This window comes from Zootoca vivipara, chromosome 13 (genome assembly GCF_965207765.1).
Source record: "Zootoca vivipara chromosome 13, rZooViv2.hap1.1, whole genome shotgun sequence".
In the NCBI taxonomy this organism is placed as follows: domain Eukaryota; kingdom Metazoa; phylum Chordata; class Lepidosauria; order Squamata; family Lacertidae; genus Zootoca; species Zootoca vivipara.
Window position 1 is genome coordinate 14,801,471 of NC_142596.1, and position 20,987 is coordinate 14,822,457.

Consider the following 20,987-nt stretch of genomic DNA (forward strand, 5'->3'; position numbering starts at 1 on the left):
CCACAGACAGCTTTCCGGGTCATGTGGCCAGCATGACTAATCCGCTTCTGGTGCAACGGGACACCGTGACGGAAGCCAGAGCGCAGGGAAACGCCGTTTACCTTCCTGCCACAGTGCTACCTATTTATCTACTTGCACTGCTGTGCTTTCGAACTGCTAGGTTGGCAGGAGCAACGGGAGCTCAGCCTGTCTCGGGGATTCAAACCATCGATCTTTTGATTGGCAACCCCAAAAGGCTCAGTGGTTTAGACCACAGCGCCACGGCGGCGATGGCCTTATTCTTCCATGAGTCTGCCTAACCCTCTTTTAAAGCCATCCAAGTCGGTGGCTACCAGTAATTCCATCGTTTTAACTATGCACCCTATAAAGAAGTGCTTTATTTTATCTGTCCGGAATCTTCCAACATTAGCTTCAGTGGATGTCCCTGAGTTTTAGTGTCATGGGAGAGGGGGAAAAACTTCTCTTCCTCCAGGGCCGTGAATAATTTTTGCACACTTCCATCATGTTGCCTCTTACTTGTCTTTTAGAGAGAGCTGCAAGTTTCACCTTTCCTCCATATATAAAATGTTTGTTTGTTTATTTGTTTTTTGCATGCACACATTTTAAAAGGGTAAGGGTACAAAGCAGCCGTTGGATAAGGGCAAATAAATCACATTTGCTGCTGGATTTTTCATGCCTTTTTTATTTTTTAAAAAAGGTCTTATTTTCTTTTCTGTACCACATTCTCTTATAAGTGCAGTTTTAGGCCTCTCCTCGCTTTGCAGTTGCAACTGGCCTGCCCTTTTCATTTATTCACACCTCCATCTGTCTCCCTTTGAAAGTGGCTGAGAGGAACGGTTTCAGGATTTTGAGAGCAGAGATTTGGCATCTCCCAACAAGTAACTTGCCAGTTCCGACGGGTTGGTTTTGTTGTGGTTTGACAACCCACACACACAAACACTGTGCAACCCCCCCCCAAAGGAAAGCAATTTCTCCTTGCAGTTAAAAAGGAAATCTATGCTGCTGAAGGACGAGAAAGCTGGAAACTGAGGTCCCCGTCTGCTCTGCTCGTCCTTTAATGTGTTTACTTTTACATTGTGGGTTGAAGGCTTCCTCCGAGTCTGCTGCCCTTTGTACACAACTGTGCAGGAGGTGGCTGTTTTTAGCTTCTTCACAAAGGGCTCCTTTGAGCTTCCCTTGAAATCTTTCCATTCATTCAGCGAAAAGTTGGATCAGGCCCAAGTATTTTGAAGTCAGCGCAACGAGAACTGAAGCCCCAGTTCCTTTGGTCATCTCAGCAGTTGGTCCTTGATGAACAATGGGGTCCCATTGAAGTGCCATTCGGAAACTTGATCAAATGGCAATGCCACACAGAGGGCCAGACTCTGGACTCCAGGCTGAGTGGCTGGGCTCTTCCATGCGAGATCAAAGCCTTTTTCGGTGTCTAAATTGACCAAAACCAGCTGCTTTTCCTAATTCCATACTGATTGGCTCCAACTGAAATCACACTTTCCCCCCCATAAGCTTGCATGGATAACAGTAGGGGTTTCCTTTAACCATTCGAATTTAGAGGGGAGGGAAAATATGGGAAAGTAGTTAACGAATGAAGTTTGGATGATCGGGGGGGAGGGTAGATGTTTGACAGTGATTGACATAACTCTCAACATATGTTTTTACTTTTCTAATGTTTCAGATAGTTGTTTTCTACTGACTATTTTATTATGTAAGCCACTTTGAGTTTTATTACAATCAAAGGACGCAGGTGGCGCTGTGGTCTAAAGCACTGAGCCTCTTGGGCTTAGTGGTCAGAAGGTTGGCAGTTCAAATTCCCACAACGGGGTGAGCTCCCATTGCTCTGCCCCAGCTCCTGCCAACCTAGCAGTTTGAAAGCACACCAGTGCAAGTAGATAAATAGGTACTGCTGCAGCGGGAAGGTAAATGGTGTTTCCATGCGCTCTGGTTTCTGTCACGATGTCCCGCTGCACCAGAAGTGGTTTAGTCCTACTGGCCACATGACACGGAAAGCTGTCTGTGGACAAACGCTGGGTCCCTCGGCCTGAAAGTGAGATGAACGCCGCAACCCCATAGTCGCCTTTGACTGGACTTAACTGTCCAGGGGTCCTTTACCTTTACTGTACCTTTTTACCTTTATTACAATCAAGCAGTATATCAAGCTTGTGAAATAAATAAATTAAAACTAATAATAATAGGTTATTTATATGCCACCCAGATGTGGGTGGCGCTGTGGGTTAAACCACTGAGCCTAGGGCTTGCTGATCAGAAGGTCGGCAGTTCGAATCCCCGCGACAGGGTGAGCTCCCGTTGCTCGGTCCCAGAGTTCGGAAGCACGTCAAAGTGCAAATAGATAAAAAGGTACCGCTACAGCGGGAAGGTAAATGGTGTTTCCGTGCGCTACTCTGGTTCGCCAGAAGTGGCTTTGTCATGCTGGCTACATGACCTGAAAACTGTACACCGGCTCCCTCGGCCAATAATGCGAGATAAGCACCGCAACCCCAGAGTCGGTCATGACTGGACCTAATGATCAGGGGTCCCTTTACCTTTACCTATATGCCACCCATCAGACTGGGTGACCCCAGCCACTCTGGGTGGCATCCAACAAATTAAAACACAATACATCAAAAATTAAAAACTTGAGCCTACTGTTCATTGCAGGTTGCTGTCCCATGTGTGTGAAAGTATGTTCATGCATCCGAAGCAGACTCTAATCCTTTAAAGCCACTATGAATCTGTTCATGTTTAAGGTTCCCACAAGATTCTTTGTTTATACGTGATGCCTTTGAAGTTCCTGCACAGATGCTGATGGTACCTTTTTGTCAACTTTTCGATAAGGGTGCAAACGGAGATAGCGATTCCATCAAAACCGTCCTCACGTCTCCCGAAAACCGGATCCTGATCAAACGCATGCTAATTAAGTGTGCTGATGTTTCCAATCCCTGTCGGCCCCTGGAACAGTGTGTCGAGTGGGCAGGCCGCATCTCTGAGGAATATTTTGCACAGGTGGGTGAGATCCGGCCAGCTGGAGAAATTTCAGCTGAGAAAGAGAGAGGGGAAGAGAGAGAGAGAGAGAGAGAGAGAGAGAGAGAGAGAGAGAGAGAGAGAGAGAGAGAGAGAGAGAGAGTTCAACAGTGCTTAGTTTGTTGTTAGTTTGTTAATGTCAATATCGTTTTGTGGATTATGAGTGCTGTAATGCTTTGTGAATTTTATAATAACTTTATATCACGGCTTTTCTTGTGGCTGTGCTGTTTAGTCTAAGTCGTACCTCAGTTTAAGTACGCTTTGGTTTGAGTACTTTCAGTTTAAGTACTCCACGGACCCATCTGGAACGGATTAATCCACTTTCCATTACTTTCAATGGGAAAGTTCCCTTCAGGTTAAGTACGCTTCAGGTTAAGTACAGACTTCCGGAACCAATTGTGTACTTAAACCGAGGTACCACTGTATTTTTAAGTTGTTTGGTTAATAGTGTTTTATAGAAGGTGGTTGTTTTATGGATGATTTGTTAATTGTTTTATATAATTTGTGTTGCAATTGTGATGTTCTACTCTATTATTTATTGCATGAAAACCTCTTTGTGACACGTGTGAGTGGAAAGTGGTATAGAAATTGAATGAATGAATGAAGAATACATGATTTTCCTAGGAGGACAAGGGTATGTGGAGGTGGGTGTGTCTTTCTCCCCCTTCATTTCTGACCCTAGCTCAGTATAATATCCTCCTTGTTCTGAAATCGACCCCAAATGAAAGCAGTCAACCTATGTGTGCTCTCAGACCAGGTCACAACCACAACCCATCTTAAGATTCTGCAACTTTCTAAGATTATACAATAATCTTGATTTTTCATATGCTTCGGTATACTGCTTCTGGTGCTGATTTTTTTAGCCAAGAGAACATCTTAAAAATGCTCAAATAAATAAATAATAAAAAGTTGAGAGCTCATTAACAATAATAGACAAAACAGTTATAACAATGGGTTTCTTTGGGGGGGGGGGTGTTTTTCAGACAGATGACGAGAAAAGGCAAGGATTGCCTGTTGTGATGCCTGTTTTTGACCGGAATACTTGTAGCATCCCCAAATCTCAAATATCCTTCATTGATTATTTCATCACCGACATGTTTGACGCTTGGGATGGTAAGTAACCTCTTATCCTATTGACAGCTGCTCATTAGGCAATCCAGAATATTGTTAAGATTTGCTTAGAATAACAAGACTGTGTTGAATTAATTGAACCTAAAGAGCAGGCCTCTAGCACGCAATGTTCAGAGCCATTGGACACCTTCCCCCATCTGTCTTATTCCGCAGGAACGTAAGCACTTTTGTTTCCTTTCTTCTCCAGCCTTTGCAGACCTTCCAAATCTGATGCAGCATCTAGACAACAACTTCAAATACTGGAAGGGGCTGGATGACAGGAAGCTACGGACCCTCCGACCGCCCCCCGAATAGCAACCGGGCCTCTTGGTGGTGTGAACATTGCCCATCTGGAGGCGTCCCTACAAACTTGCATTTTCAGATTAGTTTTGGTCTCTTCAGTATTACAGCAAGGCCTTCCTGTACACAGCTTTGGAGAACTTGGGCGTTCTAAGAATGTCTTGAGGTCAGCAGTGGACTCTTGGCAACCTCCCACCTAGGGGACTCTGTGTTGAGTGAGCCTTTCAAGTTGAATTACACTGGACTGCTGCGATGCCTGTACTGAAGAGGGTTTGAAAGCGAACCTTTTTTTTGGTTTTGTCTCATTTTGGGCATTCTCTACATGCCAGATTTCCAAAGCTTGAAGATAGCCTCCTCCTTATAAAAGAGACAATTTTAACACATTAATTGGATCTACAAATGAAGGCAGACATCTCCACCGGTGGTGATGTCTCAACAGTTATGAGGATAGTTTTTAATGAGCACTTAAAGGAGGAGGGGGAAACCCAGTTGCATTGAACATTATTTGACATGCAAACCCTTTATGAAGGATTTTTTTGGGGGGGTCTTCTGAGAAATGGACATAGCTCTATTTTTTCACATCGCAGAAGGCGCAATCATTCACTTCTGAGCACTACTGAGAGCCAGGTCTCTTTAAAATGAATTTAGTAGCAAATGTAAACAAACGAACCCACCCGACCTGCAAATCTTTTGAAGCTGATCGTTAGACATCTTTGATTAAAATATGTTTTATTTATTTTGTTAGATGTTCAATATTTTCTATGAATTTATAAAGACTTTAAAAGCCAAAGCCAACTTTAGATGCATTACAGATTTACATGATTCATACTCGTTACGCATTTTATTTTCATAATGCAAAACGCCGTACAATGAGGATACATTTTTATTGCACTGTAAGGATAGGTGTGTATGTTGAAATATTGTTCAGTTTTATGTTAATTAAAATAAGTTTTTATCAAAGGTCTCATTGGAGAGCCGTCAAGCAAAATGAAAAATTCTCTCTGCATGCCTGGAGAGTCCCTCTTAAGTGGGACGTAGTTCTGCTCAGAGAAAAATAGAAAAGGCTGCAGAGCTATGTGTGTATCAGAGTTGGTGAATCGTGGACCAGGATCACAGATTGGAGAAAGCAAAGAGAGACCACCGCACTGGAGAGGGGTTCAGATAAATGCCTGTGAGGCATGGGTGGAGCACGGTGGGTGCAGTGGGTGCCGTTCTCCCTGGGTGTCACCTCCGAAGGGGGTGACAAAATGCTTTGCTGCACTCTGCGTCTGTGAGAGATGCTGTGGCTTTGGCGCACGCAGGCTTCCCGCTGCAAAAACAGTCCGCCCGCCGGCTCCCCCTCAGCTGTAGGGCGGCAGGCAGACTTGTTGCAAGGCACGGGATCTCTGCAAAAAGAAGCACAACAACAACAACAACAACTCCAGCTCCCCCCAAAAAGCTCAACAACTCTCCCAGTACGTTTCCGAGCACAATTCAATGTGTTGGTGCTGACCTTCAAAGCCCTAAACGGCCTCAGTCCAGTATACCTGAAGGAGCATCTCCAGCCCCATTGTTCAGCCGGGACTACAGGGAACCAGGCAGAGGGCCTTCTCGGTAGTGGCGCCCTCCCATCAGAGGTCAGAGAGATAAACAACTACCTGACATTTAGAAAATACCTAAAGGCAGCCCTGTTTAGGGAAGTTTTTAATCTGTGATATTTGATGTATTTTAATGTTTGTTGGAAGCCGCCCAGAGTGGCAGGGAAAGCCCAGCCAGATGGGCGGGGTATAAATAATAAATTTTATTATTATTATGGCTCCACCCAAAAGCATGAAATAAAGTCAAACCATTCTTGCAGGCAAAAAATAAAAAATTCAATGGGTTGGGGGGGGGGTGACAAGAAATTTTCCACACCGGGTACCACCTGGCCTTGCAAGTTGGGCAGGCCTGTCGAGCGCAATCCCACAACCATCAAAGCCTTTTGAAATTTGCAGCACCTTGAAATTTGCAATGCAGTTTTCCACCCATGTAACGTGTACAAATATCAAATATGCATGTAGCGAAGTAAAGTGTGCACAAAATAACACACATATTAACGTACAAAACCACATTGTATATTGGGGGAAGTGCTTTGCAAAATTGTGCACATTACTTCTAACCGACTTAGCTTCTCCACACAAAGCTGTTTAGATAATAATAATAATAATAATAATAATAATAATAATAATAATAATAATAATATTTATACCCCGCCCATCTGGCTGGGTTTTCCCAGCCACTTTGGGCAGCTTACAACAGAATATTAAAATACAATAATCTATTAAACATTAAAAGCTTCCCTAAACAGGGCTGCCTTCAGACGTCTTCCAAAAGTCTGGTAGTTGTTTTTCTCTTTGACATCTGGTGGGAGGGCGTTCCACAGGGTGGGTGCCACTACCGAGAAGGCCCTCTGCCTGGTTCCCTGCAACTTGGCTTCTCGCAGCGAGGGAACCACCAGAAGGCCCTCAGTACTGGACCTCAGTGTCCGGGCAGAACGATGGGGGTGGAGACGTTCCTTCAGGTATACTGGACCGAGGCCATTACAGCCCCTTATTCCTCTTCCCCGTTATCCTGCCAGTTCATGACGCCAGGTAAATGGAGGAGGGGATGGCAAATACCTTTTGCGGGAGACCAGGACTGCAAAATTTGCCATCAATACCTTCAGAGGTATCCAAATTCATAGTGAATAGATGATAGATTTTCCAAACTGTATAGTAGATATGGTTTCAATCCGCCATAACTTTTCCTGTCCCAAGTTTCATTTGAGAAGAATAGAACGGTCATCCCGGTCCACTCAGCACAATTCTCCATACTTTGGGTGCCTCTGGTGCAGGGAAAAGGTTCCCAGGTGGAATGTGCTTTAATATGTTTTTTTTTTCCACCCACTGTGCTGGAGAAGAAAACTAAAATAGCGATTAAAAAAATGTTTTAATTCCCTGGTGGTTTGTAAACTTTCCATCCCTTTGACATTTGGAGGAAGCATTCTGGAAGACAGCAGAAGAAGTATGTTTAAACATATATCTTGCAAAGTGTCGGAACATCTTAGCCTATTCCTCTGAAACATTTTCTTTTATTTATTTTTATGCCGTTGCATAGACCTCTGAAATTAAATCCTTTCTTGGGGGGGGGGCTTTAAAATACACCACGGAGATGCTTGTTTCTTTGTTCTCAAAATGTCAAAGTGTCTTCTGACCCAGCCTGACTTTTTGCTAATGTTTGTTTATTCTTAATCTCCATTCTTGGGTAAAAAATATACAGGAAATGCAGCTAGTTTACGTCAAGGCGCCCATTGTGGTGAGAAAGTCAAAAACTTCTCATCTCTCTAGAAGTTAATGTATATTAATAGCACCCAAATGCAAAGGAAGATCTGGGTTTTATGGATACCCAAACAAAAAGAATTTTTAAAAATATATATATTTCCATTCCTCATTATTTCCCGTCCCCCCACTGCTATATTTTAGTTTGGGAGATGCTAAAACAGATTTTAACCAATTTATCGGTTAGATTAATCAAATGTTGCACCTTTAAATTGAGTTTTTTTAAAATTAAATATTCTGATTATACAGTCATACCTCGGGTTGTGAAAGTGATCTGTGCGGGAGGCACGTTCGCAAACCACAGCGTTCGCAACCCGCAGTGCTGCGTCTGCACACGCGTTTGATGCAATTCAGCGCTTCTGCGCATGTGCGTGACGTCATTTTGTGCTTCTGCGCATGCATGAGCGCCACAACCCAGAAGTAACCCGTTCTGATACTTCCAGATTCGGTGCAGAGTGCAACCCGCAAATGCACAACCCGCAACGTTTGCAACCCAAGGTATGACTGTACAATCCACAGGTTGGTTTTTTAATGGATATATAAAAATCTAACTTTTGATCTAACCTTTTAAATTGGTCAACACAAGTTCCCATGAGAGCAACTTCCTCTCTGGAAACTAAACCACCTGGTGGAAGCTGCCCAGAGTAGCTGGGGCAACCCAGGCAGATGGGCAAGGTACAAATAATAATAAATAATAATAATAATAATAATAATAATAATTTTTATTGTTGTTGTAGTGCAGTTCTCCAGCAAAGTAATGGGCACAAACATGCATCGACTAGGGTAAAGTATGCGTTAAAGCATGGGTGAAATCAACAGGCAAAACTGCATTACATTAAGGAAAACGACTTTGCAACAAAAAAGTGTTTATTATTATAATCACAATATTATAATAATTTATTATTTATACCCCAACCATCTGGCCGGGTTCCCCCAGCCACTCTGGGCAGCTTCCAACAAAATATTAAAATACAGAAATCCATCAAACATTAAAAGCTTCCCTAAACAGGGCTGCCTTGAGATGCCTTCTAAAGGTCTGGTAATTGTTATTCTCTTTGACCTCTGGTGGGAGGGCATTCCACAGGGTGGGTGCCACTACCGAGAAGGCCCTCTGCCTGGTTCCCTGTAACTTGGCTTCTTGTAGCGAGGGAACCGCCAGAAGGCCCTCGGCGCTGGATCTCGGTGTCCGGGCAGAACGATGGGGGAGGAGACGCTCCTTCAGGTATACTGGACCGAGGCCGTTTAGGGCTTTAAAGGTCAGCACCAACACTTTGAATTGTGCTCGGAAACATACTGGGAGCCAATGTAGGTCTTTCAAGACCAGTGCTATGTGGTCTCGGCGGCTGCTCCCAGTCACCAGTCTAGCTGCCGCATTCTGGGTTAGTTGTAGTTTCCGGGTCACCTTCAAAGGTAGCCCCACGTAGAGCGCATTGCAGTAGTCCAAGTGATAGATAACTAGAGCATGCACCACTCTGGCGAGACCGTCCGCAGGCAGGTAGGGTCTCAGCCTGCGTACCAGATGGAGCTGATAAACAGCTGCCCTGGACACAGAAATGACCTGCGCCTCCATGGACAGCTGTGAGTCCAGAATGACTCCCAGGCTGTGCACCTGGTCCTTCAGGGGCACAGTTACCCCATTCAGGACCAGGGAGTCCTCCACACCTGCCCGCCTCCTGTCCCCCACAAACAGTACTTCTGTCTTCAACCTCAATCTGTTAGCTGCCATCCATCCTTCACCTGCCTCCAAGCACTCACATAGGACCTTCACCGCCTTCACTGGTTCTGATTTGAAAGAGAGGTAGAGCTGGGTATCACCCGCATACTGATGAACACCCAGCCCAAACCCCCTGATGATCTCTCCCAGCGACTGCTTGTAGATGTTAAAACGCATGGGGGAGAGGACAGAACCCTGAGGCACAAAGAAATCACAAACTCATGTGGGTATGAGGACTGAACTTAAGACTGGAAAAATAAAAAAGGGGAGACAAACTGAAATTGACACATTTTCCCATCCCAAAGCGAGGGTCAGTTCCCAGAAGCTAAGGGCCCACAGGCCCCCTTTAACCTGGAAAAAGCAGAGTGTGCAAACTGGGCATTCCTGAGCTCTGTCTCAGACTTTCCTGGACTGTGCGCAGTGTGAGACTAAAGCCCCAAGAAAACTAGAAACTGCATGACCTCCTCGTCTTCTTGATCTGCCCCTGGAGACAGTGAGGTGGCTATATAAAGCTTGCAAATGATTTGTTTTCCAGGCAATGTGACATCATTTCCCTGAGCAAATTAATCTGTTAGAGCCTTTTTGTGACATATGAGCTCATTTGGGCGACAGAATGAAATGATCCTGTCATTTCTACATTAGCCAAATGATTACTTGCTGATCGCCCCGCTCCCAACATCAAAAAGTATGAGATGGGATTGAAAAACATGGAGAAGAACAAGCAGTCCAGGCTTGTAGTGGTAGGTTGTGTGTGTCATTGGAGAGGTGGCTGGTATTTTAATATCGAAGGGTCGAAATTTTATTTCTTTGTACAAATCCCTAAGGGGCTTAGTTTGTCCACAGACAGCTTTCCAGGTCATGTGGCCAGCAGGACTAAACCGCTTCTGGTGCAACACAACACTGTGACAGAAGCCAGAGCATACGGAAACGCCGTTTACCTTCCCACCACAGTGGTACCTATTTATTTACTTGCACAGGCATGCTTTCGAACTGCTAGGTGGGCAGGAGCTGGGACAGAGCAATGGGAGCTCACTCCATGGCAGGGATTTGAACCGCCAACCTTCCGATCAGCAAGGACCAAGAGTCTCAGTGGTTTAGACCGCATCGCCACCCAAAGACATCCTGCAAGGCAGTGGATGTTTAGGATCAGACAGGGAGGAAGGAGGGGAAACACAAACTCAGAAGCCAGGTGTTTAGGTAGCCTGGGGATATTTAATGAGCAACTTTTAACTTACGCTTATAATGAATGCAGAGTTGATTCAGATGAGAAATGCAGACACTCCTTGTAAAAGTGTGTTAAGTGGGAAGCACTGTACCACAAGGAGAATTCACCCTGACATTGTGGTCGCAGAGATTGATATCTTGGAGAGCTACTGTCAATGCAGGCAGCCCTGAGCCTAAATACAGTGGTGCCTCGCTAGAAGAAATTAATTCGTTCCAGGACTCAATTCGTCCTACGAAAATTTTGTATAGCGAGGCACCGTTTCCCATAGGAATGCATTAAAAGTCAATTGATGCGTTCCTATGGGCTCCGGGGGAACTGGTGGCAGTGGCGGCGCTTGCTCTCTTGGCTCGGGGAAGGCAGGCAGGCGCTTCCCCGAGCCAAGAGAGCAAGCGCCGCTGCTGCCAACGACAGAGCCGGATCGGACGAAGCTTAAGAAGCTTCGTCGGATCCGGCTCTGTCGGGAGGGGTGGGGGAAAGGCGAAGGAACGTTCCTGCGCCTTTCCCCCACCGCCGCCAAACCAGTGCCAGAGCCAAAGTGTGGCGCTGCGGCCGGGGGCTTTTCGCAGTTTGCCTCCCCCTTGGCTCGGGGAAGGCAAATGGCAAAAAGCCCCCCGCAGCACCTGCCTCCCCGACACTGAACGCAACTTCGGAGATCCGAAGTTGCGCTCTGTGCCGGGGGTGCAGGGAGAGAGGCGGTGGGGGGGAAACACCTTCTCCCGCCACCGCCTCCCGCCTGCCTCCCCCGACACTCGGCTTTCTCAGGGAACGCAAGCGGGCGGGCTAGGTGTCCCCCGCTTGCGTTCCCTGAGAAAGCCATGCGCTTTCTCGGCGAAGACAAGCGGGCGGGCTAGGTGTCCCCTGCTTGCCTTCGCTGAGAAAGCCGGGTGCCGGAAGCCTCCGAAACTGCACCCCATGCCGGCTTTGCGCTGCGACTTTCTCAGGGAAAGCAAGCGGGCGGGCTAGGTGTCCCCCGCTTGCATTCCCTGAGAAGGCACCCGGCTTTCTCAGCGAAGGCAAGCAGGGGACACCTAGCCCGCCCGCTTGTCTTCGCCGAGAAAGCGCACGGCTTTCTCAGGGAACGCATGCGGGGGACATCTTGCGTCCCCTGAGAAAGCCGAGTGTCGGGGGAGGCAGGCGGGAGGCGGCGGGGTTTTTTCGCCGTTTGCCTCCCCCTTGGGGGAACGCAAGCGGCGAAAACCCCCGCTGTTAACTGCCTTTGGCTGGGGTCTGGTGGCGATAGCGGCAAGAAGGGGTCCTCCCCTTCTTGCCGCTGTCGTCAGGTCAGACCCCAAGCAGTTCCTCCACTTCTCCCCCCCTTCTTCCCGCGCTACAGCCCTTTGTGTTCCGCTGGTCTCTGCCGGTTGCCCCTCACTGGCAGAGACCAGCGGAACACAAAGGGGAACGAACTGCAGCTGCCAGAAGAAGGCAAAGGAAGATCAGCTGAGAGGCGGTGACAGCTGTCAGCGCTTCTCAGCTGGTCTTCCTTTGCCTTCTTCCTGCGCTGCAGCTCGTTCCCCTTTGCTAGACGAATGCCCCTTTAGGTTTTGCAATCGGAGGTTTTTATGGCCACACTTCGCAAGATGAAGTGGTGGCCATAAAAAAACCTCATCGTCTTGCGAGGCAACCTCCGATCGCAAAACCTATTCGTATAGCGGAAAATTCGTCTTACAGGGCATTCGTCTAGCGAGGCACCACTGTAGATGATAGTGATTTAAATTTGTATACTGCCCTCCATCCGTAGATCTCAAGGCAGTTCACAACATAAAAATGCAATATAAAAATTACAAAATAAGAACAATAGCAAACCAATAAACTCGCTTCCCACAACACATTTAAAAGGGGAAACCCAGCCAGATGGGTGGGGTATAAATAATAAAGGGCAGGATGCTAGACTAGATGGGTCATTGGCCTGATCCAGGAATGCTCTTTTTATGTTCCTAAAGGCTCACAATGTTTGCCTGTGAGTTCCTATCTCTCTGCCTGTGAAATAAAGGCACATTCCCTCCACACCACAGAGTAGAACTTTTGCAAGAACTTTTGTGTGAGTGGGAAAGTGTATCACAAAAAGGACTTGGAAAGCCCAGGGAATTGGAGGCTGTGAGTTGTGAGTTGGAGAGCATCTTCAAACAAATATGATATAATCCCAGCTGATTCATCATCTTGGATAGGTGGGAGAAAGCAGGAGAGCAAAGAGGAATACAGTCCAAACTAAACTGTTTGATTTTTTTTTTACTTTGAACCACATCTGAGTCCAAGCCTCAGCTAATTAAACATTAGCTCAGTAAACATTGACAGTGTGGGGTGTATTCATGAGACTTTGCAGTACCGCTTAGACAGCAGAAAGGCCAAACACTGTGCCTTAAGCACTTGCAACACAAACACACTGGCCCCATTTCCCCTATGTACATTTACATGGTGATAGCTTCCTCAAAAAATCCTGGGAACTGTTTGTTATGGGTGCTGATAGGGTGCTGATAACACCGGTCCTGAGAGATCTACATTGGCTCCCAATGTACGTTTCCGAGCACAATTCAAAGTGTTGGTGCTGACCTTTAAAGCCCTAAAGGGCCTCGGTCCTGTATACCTGAAGGAGCGTCTCCACCCCCATCATTCAGCCCAGACACAGAGATCTAGCACCAAGGGTCTTCTGGTGGTTCCCTCATTGCGAGAAGTGAGGTTACAGGGAACCAGGCAGAGGGCCTTCTGGGTGGTGGCACCCGCCCTGTGGAACACCCTCCCAGCAGATGTCAAGGCAATAACAACTATCTGACTTTTAGAAGCCATCTGAAAGCAGCCCTGTTTAGGGAAGTTTTTAATGTTTGATGCTGTACTGTTTTTAATATTCAGTTGGAAGCTGCCCAGCGTGGCTGGGGAAACCCAGCCAGATGGGCGGGGTATAAATAATAAGTTGTTGTTGTTGTTAAGAGACTCCCCCCCCTCCTTTTACCAAACTGCAATTCCCAGAGTGGCTTAACTATCAATCCCTCTTCACAAAGAATTTTTATATGCAGTTTTGACTGATGCACACATTTTTTACAAACATTTTTACACACGCATTTTTGAGACTTATTTTTACTAATCTTTGTAACTTTATATGCATATTTGTACACGTAACTTGGCTGGAGAACTACATTGCAAACTTCAAAGAAGGGCAAATTTAGAAGGAAGGAATCCCAAATAGTCATGGGAACTGTAGCTTTGTAAACTGCAGTTCCCACGATTCTTTTTTTTTTAAGAGATACGGTGTGTGCAACCTTATTTCGTTGTCTTATTTATTAAATTTATATTCTGCCTTCCCGTCCCAAAGGGATCCCCATCTCTGATTTAAGATCACTGGGCAAGATGTTGCCGCACACTTCTTCTCTTTTATACAGAGAGATAAGCTCTGGATCTAAGCTGTGGTTTAATTTTCTCAAGTTAGCGGAGGGCAAGCTTGTCAAATGGCTCGGGTTCTCCACCTGCTGTTGGTCTCTGAAGAGAGACATAAGGTGCCTGGCATTTACCGTACCTCCTGATGTTCTGAGCTTGCAAATGTCAAAACTGAATAACGCTTGCGTTTTGATTACCCCAGGGACTGATGCACAAAGCCAGCGAGACAAAGGGGTCGCTTCAAAATGACAAGCATAAAACCTTCAGCCACACATTAACAAGAGGCATGCATTCACATGATGATAATAAAGATATCAGTTCTGTATCAGATGTTCACTTAGCCAGGTTATGACATGACATTTTGTAAGTAGTACCTGATTAATATGCCCAGGAGGGGAGGAAACGCCCCTTGAAACTTACGATGTGACTTACAACGTGACAGACTAGTATCAGTGCAGCGTCATAAACAGAGATGCCGTGTCACATTTCAATTTGAAGGTAGGTAAAGAGGAAACCTATTTTCCAGGGACAGTCCTGGATTTAAAGAAGCCATTCCAGTTTCTGAATTGATCCCAGAATGCCCTGCTTTTTTTTTAGGATGCCCCCATTTCCATTGGAGAAATATCGGCAGGCATGTGAGTGAACTGTTTCAATAAAGTCTGAAAAAAATCTACTCTTGATTTCTTAAAAACTGGAACAGCTCAACTCGTGGGTGGAAAACCTTGGGCCTGAAGCCCAAATGTGGCCCCCAGAGCCTTTCTACCTGGCCCTTGGAACACTGCCCAGGCCACACTCCTCACTGGCCTTCCTATGAACCCCAAGTGTGTTTGCCTGGCTGGTAAAGGTAAAGGACCCCTGGATGGTTCAGTCAAAGGCAACTATGGGGTGTGGCACTCAACTTGCTTTCAGGCCGAAGGAGCCGGTGTTTGTCCACAGGCAGCTTTCCGGGTCATGTGGCCAGCAGGACTCAACCGCTTCAGGTGCAACGGGACACCATGACAGAAGCCAGAGCACACGAAAACGCCGTTTACCTTCCCACCACAGCAGTACCTAGTGCTTTTTTCTGGGGGGACGCAGGGGGACGCATACCCCTAAACATCCTGTGAATGTAAGTTTGGCCTCATTGAGGGGCAAGTATTTCAATATGAATAGGAAAATGAGAGTACCCCTAAACATTTTTTTAAAGAAAAAAAGCACTGGTGGTACCTATTTATCTACTTGCACTGGCGTGCTTTCGAACTGCTAGTAGTAGTAGTAGTAGTAGTAGTAATAATAATAATAATAATTTATTATTTATACCCCCGCCCATCTGGCTGTGGAACGCCCTCCCATCAGAGGTCAGAGAGATAAACAACTACCTGACATTTAGAAAATACCTAAAGGCAGTCCTGTTTAGGGAAGTTTTTAATCTGTGATATTTTAATGTATTTTAATGTGTGTTGGAAGCCACTCAGAGTGGCGGGGGGGGCGGGAACCCGGCCAGATGGGCGGGGTATAAATAATTTATTTATTATTATTATTATTATTATTATTATTATTATTATTATTATTATTAATACACTGCCCAGGTTTAAGGTTCGGGTTTAAGGTTCAGGTTTAAGGCTAAAGAAATGACTCCCAACCCAGACAACAGGTTGTTGTTGTTGTTTAGTCGTTTAGTCGTGTCCGACTCTTCGTGACCCCATGGACCATAGCACGCCAGGCACTCCTGTCTTGCACTGCCTCCCGCAGTTTGGTCAAACTCATGTTCGTAGCTTCGAGAACACTGTCCAACCATCTTGTCCTCTGTCGTCCCCTTCTCCTAGTGCCCTCAATCTTTCCCAACATCAGGGTCTTTTCCAAGGATTCTTCTCTTCTCATGAGGTGGCCAAAGTATTGGAGCCTCAGCTTCACGATCTGTCCTTCCAGGGAGCACTCAGGGCTGATTTCCTTAAGAATGGATAGGTTTGATCTTCTTGCAGTCCATGGGACAAGACAACAGGTTATAAGTGTCAAATCTGGTAGCTGTTTGCTGTGCTATAGGAGAGTGTGCAACATGCGCTGTTGATTGTAAGTCGCAGATGAGCCAAGAAGGCATTTAAGCTCAACTTCTTGCAAGGGCTTTTTCCCATCTGAAGAGTTGTTTCTGAGAATACTCAAAGGATTGCCTGAGGATTAGTGGAATTGGCTAGCACCAAGGTGTTTTCTCTTAAGCGGTGCACACTTCCATGTATGGAAATGGGAGAGCTGCCACCTTTTCCTGCATGGAAGGTGATATAGGCAAAAATCTGCCTTTATTCCCTTATTGGGTTCTCCATCGGTTGGAGAATATAACAGAGGCCAACCAGAGAAGTTTGAGAAGCAAAGCCTTTATTTTCGCTGTTGCAACAGGGTCCTTCCTCTCACACAGGAGAACAAGGAAGGAACCCCAAACAAAGATGTCTTGCCCTTAAAAAGAAATTTGAAATTGGTTTCAGCCCACCCCCCAGAAGCATCATCCATATGTCACAGAAGGGGTGTAGCCCAAGACCCCTCTCCCTAGATTCATCATAGGTACATCATGAAAGGGGAGGTCTGGTGGCAGATCTGATCTGAGCATCCTGGACCCTGCCCCCTGCCCCCAAAACCTAATCAACAAAATTGAGAGATATTTACATTTCCCTGTTTCCCAGCCAAGTTAATCACACCCTTTTGTCTGGCAGTCAGGTATCAGGATGCCAGGGATTATCACTTTAATTCCTGAGACAATGAGAAGGTTCCCCCCACCCCACTTCTTCCTTGCAGAGGAACACCTGGTCAGAGAGAGTCAAAATGGTGTCAGTCAGGCCTGTTTTCCTGTGCTGCTTCGTTACATGTTTCTGTACATTCATGTACATGTTTTATGAACAATTATTATATATATATATATATATATGACCTCAAAATTCTTATAACAGAAGGGATGGGGTGTTTTCCAAGAACAAAGTTCAAGTTCTGGCAGGATCAAGGTGCAAAGGTTCAGCCATCTCTTCACTGGAAGTTCAGTCCATGAAACCCTGTGGAGAACCCCAGGTTATGCAGTAGAAGTAAGGGGGGGGGAATGCAGAAGAAGGAAAAATATGCCTAGGCAGTGACGCCCCCTCCAAATAATAATAATAATAATGAGGATCTCAGTCCAGATCAAGTATTACAATAAAAGCTCCCATTTGAACCAATGGAAACATTATTGCGATGCACATAGCCTCCCAAAAATATCTGGATTAGGACAACAGTAGAGGACAAAGGATTAAAGGCCCAGTTATGACCTTCCAAAATGGGATCCTTTTGGCAAATTAAGTAGGATCCAACTCTCCTAGAACAGGGGTACTAACATGGTGCTGTCCTGATGTTGTTGGACCACAGCTCCCACCATCCCTTTTGGCCATGCTGGCTGGGGCTAATGGGAGCTGTAGTCCACCATATTGAGGGCATCACTTGGCCTATAACCCCTGAACCGCCCTGTTCCTCTACCATTTAATTTAGGAGGACCCTGTTGTTTTCTTATTTATGAAATAAACATCAGTCTCAGGGCAAGAGACATAAAAACAACTAAAGACAAGTTTAAAAACGGTACCAAAAATGACAGTTCAAGATGGGTTTAAAAACAATACAGAACAAACACCTCAGGAAGAGACCTGGAAGATCTCGTTAAACAAAACGGTCTCCAGTTGTGTCTGGAAAGTGGAGATTGTGGATGACAATTGTATCTCAACAGGAATGAGGGCAGCTGCATTGAAACCCCTGCCCCGAGTCATTGTAAAATGGGTTTCTGGTAAGTGATTTGACTGCTTCAACTTTTTTAGTCCTTCAAACTATTATATTGGTGCATTTCAGTTACAGTGGTACCTCGCTAGACGAATGCCTCACAAGACGAAAAACTCGCAAAACGAAAGCGTTTTGTGATTTCAATGGAGACTCGCAAGACGAATTTTTTCGTCCCCATAGGGTGCCTCGCAAGACAAATTTTCCCCCCATCTTCCCCCCCCCATCTTGCGAGGCACCCTATGGGAAACCACACTTCAATGTGTTCCTATGGGAGCCGCTTCGCAAAACGATTTAAATTTGTCTAGTGAGGCACCACTGTAATTTGCCGTTTTTCCTGCATTTTAATGTTCTGTTGTGTAAGCCGCTCCGGGTTCTTTCTTTCTCTTTCTTTCTTTCTTTCTTTTTTTTTGAATGGCATGTGAAATAAATAACTCAATGCTGTGGGACCCCTGGCCCTCCAGATGCCATGGGACTCCAACTCCCATCAGCTCCCACCAGCATAGCCAATGGTCAAGGATGATGGGTGTTGTAGTACAGCTGGGAAGGCAAGCATCCATCAATTTCAATTTCTCCCCATTTCCAGTCTTAAATTCAGTTCTCCACATTGCCACATCAGTTTACTTGTTTTTTTAAGACGGCATGAAGGTTCATCTGATTTCCTCCAATGTACATATTTCTGCCTAATACTGTATGCTCATTTTTGCAAAGCAACGTTCCCTAATACGATGCATTTCTGTACATTTTTTTCATGAATAGATGGGTTTTTATGCACATTTTATGTGGATTTTTGTTCATGACACTTGGTTGGAGACCTGCATTAGAAAAATTCGGAGGTGTGTGGAGTTTGAAGTACACCTGTGTGTCGGTTCACCTATTGTTTTGCAAAGTGCAAATTATGTAGGTTCACCTTGAAGCGTGAAATTAATGGACTCCCTCCCATAGCTGCCAAGTTATCCCTTTTTTAAAGGGATTTTCCCTTAAGCTGAATAGGCTTCCTCGCGAGAAAAGGGAAAACTTGGCAGCTATGCTCTCTCCCCATCCCTAAATAAAGCAACATCTGGAGGACCATAAATCAATTAAACTATGTACCTAGTGAACATCAAGTTTGACCTTGAATCAATCTTAGAACAGGCTTCATCAACCTCGAGTCCTCCAAGTGCTTTAGACTGCAGCTAGCATATTTGGGGGAGAAGGGAAAAAATTACACAACAGTTTGGTCATTCTTTGAGGCCCGCCAGCTTTATTAGTGTTGAATTTGTGCAACAGCAACAAGATGCAGACTTTTCATGTCACTTCTGCTACTCCCCTCTAGTGGTGAATTTTAGCCTTAGCACTTTAAATTACAAATACAAGCTAGAAAACAAGCTAAATAACAAATCCTGCAAAACATTAGATAACTCTGAGGCAATGACGGGCTTCATATTCCTGAAATGCCACACATTTGTCATTGTTTGTTCGGTTGGCTTGTGTAAGCGTTGCAAAATTCAGATTGCACCAAAGTACAAGTCTCAAGTCAAAAGACCTGAAGCCTTTCTCTTAGGTATAATGGTTTTTTTTAAAAAAAAAGACCCCATGAGGAGCCAGCGTTTGTCCACAGTCAGTTTTCCGGGTCATGTGGCCAGCAGGTCTTAACTGCTACTGGGGCACAGAGGACCGTGATGGAAGCCAGAGCGCACAGAAACACCGTTTACCTTTCCGCTGCAGCATGAGCACACGAAAGCTCATACCAATGACAAACATAGTTGGTCTCTAAGGTGCTACTTTTTGAATTATGGTGCTGGAGGAGACTCTTGAGAGTCCCATGGGCTGCAAGAAGATCAAACCTATCCATTCTTAAGGAAATCAGCCCTGAGAGCTCACTGGAAGGACAGATCGTGAAGCTGAGGCTCCAATACGTTGGCCACCTCATGAGAAGAGAAGACTCCCTGGAAAAGACCCTGATGTTGGGAAAGATTGAGGGCACTAGGAGAAGGGGACGACAGAGGACGAGATGGTTGGACAGTGTTCTCGAAGCTACGAACATGAGTTTGACCAAACTGCGGGAGGCAATGGAAGACAGGAGTGCCTGGCGTGCTCTGGTCCATGGGGTCACGAAGAGTCAGACACGACTAAATGACTAAACAACAACAAGGTGCTACTGGAAGGATTTTTTAATTTTTTTGTTTTGACGACGGTAGACCAACACTGCTACCTACCTGTACCGACAGAAAGAGTCTCTGCTGCAATTTATAAACTTTACCTGTTGCACAGCATGGCACGCATCAAGGCTGGTGGGGGCGAGGCTAGCAAAATTCAAACAAAGGAAGGATTGAGTATTTGGAGAAATACTCCTTAGAGGAGCTTTGGGGTGCTTAAGGAACATGCTCTATAATGCTAGGTTGGGCCCTCCAGGTGTGGCCAGGACTCCAAATCCCATCATCTCTGACCATTTGCTATGCTGCCTGGGGCTTATGGGAGTTGGAGTCCAACAGCCTCCAGCAAGCCACAGCTTTCTCACCCCTGCAGAATGCAAATGGATCCGCAGTTGCGAAGGAGCATCCTTAAAGAGTACACACAGCAGCAACTGGGTTTTATTTTATTTCTTCAGCTTTTACTGCAGGTGGCTCAGTGCCTCTCACCTCGCACTATCGATATTCACAAGCAATAGTAAGCTTTGACTTGCCTCCCAAACTGCTTATTTAGAAAACTGGTGCAGAGATTGCTAAGCAGAAAGAGAAGGAAGGAAGGAAGGAAGGAAGGAAGGAAGGAAGGAAGGAAGGAAGGAAGGAAGGAAGGAAGGAAGGAAGGAAGGAAGGAAGGAAGGAAGGAAGGAAGGAAGGAAGCTTTATCCAAATGACGCTTACATGAAATCGTAATTGCTCTTTGCAGATGTTCCTTGGAAGCCGCAGCAATAAAGACCACTGAGAGCTCATCATGACCCAAAGATACACAGTGTAACAAGCTTATAATGTAAGTAAAAGCTAACAAATCTTTCAAGTTATTATTATTTTCTGTCTTTCTGTCATTTTGAGTTTTGCAGCTGTTTAATCTGATGTTGTGGCAGCTTTGTTTAAAATTTTCTATGTAAACTGCTTTGCTTTCAAAGAAAAGTGGGATATAAGTTTGTGTGTTTTTAAAAAAGAATGAAGTAGATGGTATTTTAAGGAAGACAGTATGG

At 45.4% G+C, this 20,987-nt stretch overlaps 1 protein-coding gene across 3 annotated transcripts in view; it reads left to right on the plus strand.

The window, feature by feature from the left end:
- PDE8A (phosphodiesterase 8A) overlaps positions 1–5,385 on the plus strand; it is a 163,922-nt gene extending 158,537 nt beyond the window's left edge. For 2 of the 3 annotated variants that reach the window (XM_035132259.3, XM_035132258.3), the window contains exons 20-22: positions 2,830–2,997; positions 3,999–4,128; positions 4,334–5,385. In XM_035132259.3, coding sequence (XP_034988150.3) covers positions 2,830–2,997; positions 3,999–4,128; positions 4,334–4,440 — 405 coding nt within the window. In that variant the 3' untranslated portion in view covers positions 4,441–5,385. Of the gene's footprint in view, positions 1–2,741; positions 2,998–3,998; positions 4,129–4,333 lie in introns of all 3 variants that reach the window. The other variant, XR_015946898.1, reaches the window with a different exon arrangement.
- Positions 5,386–20,987: the final 15,602 nt, after the last annotated feature.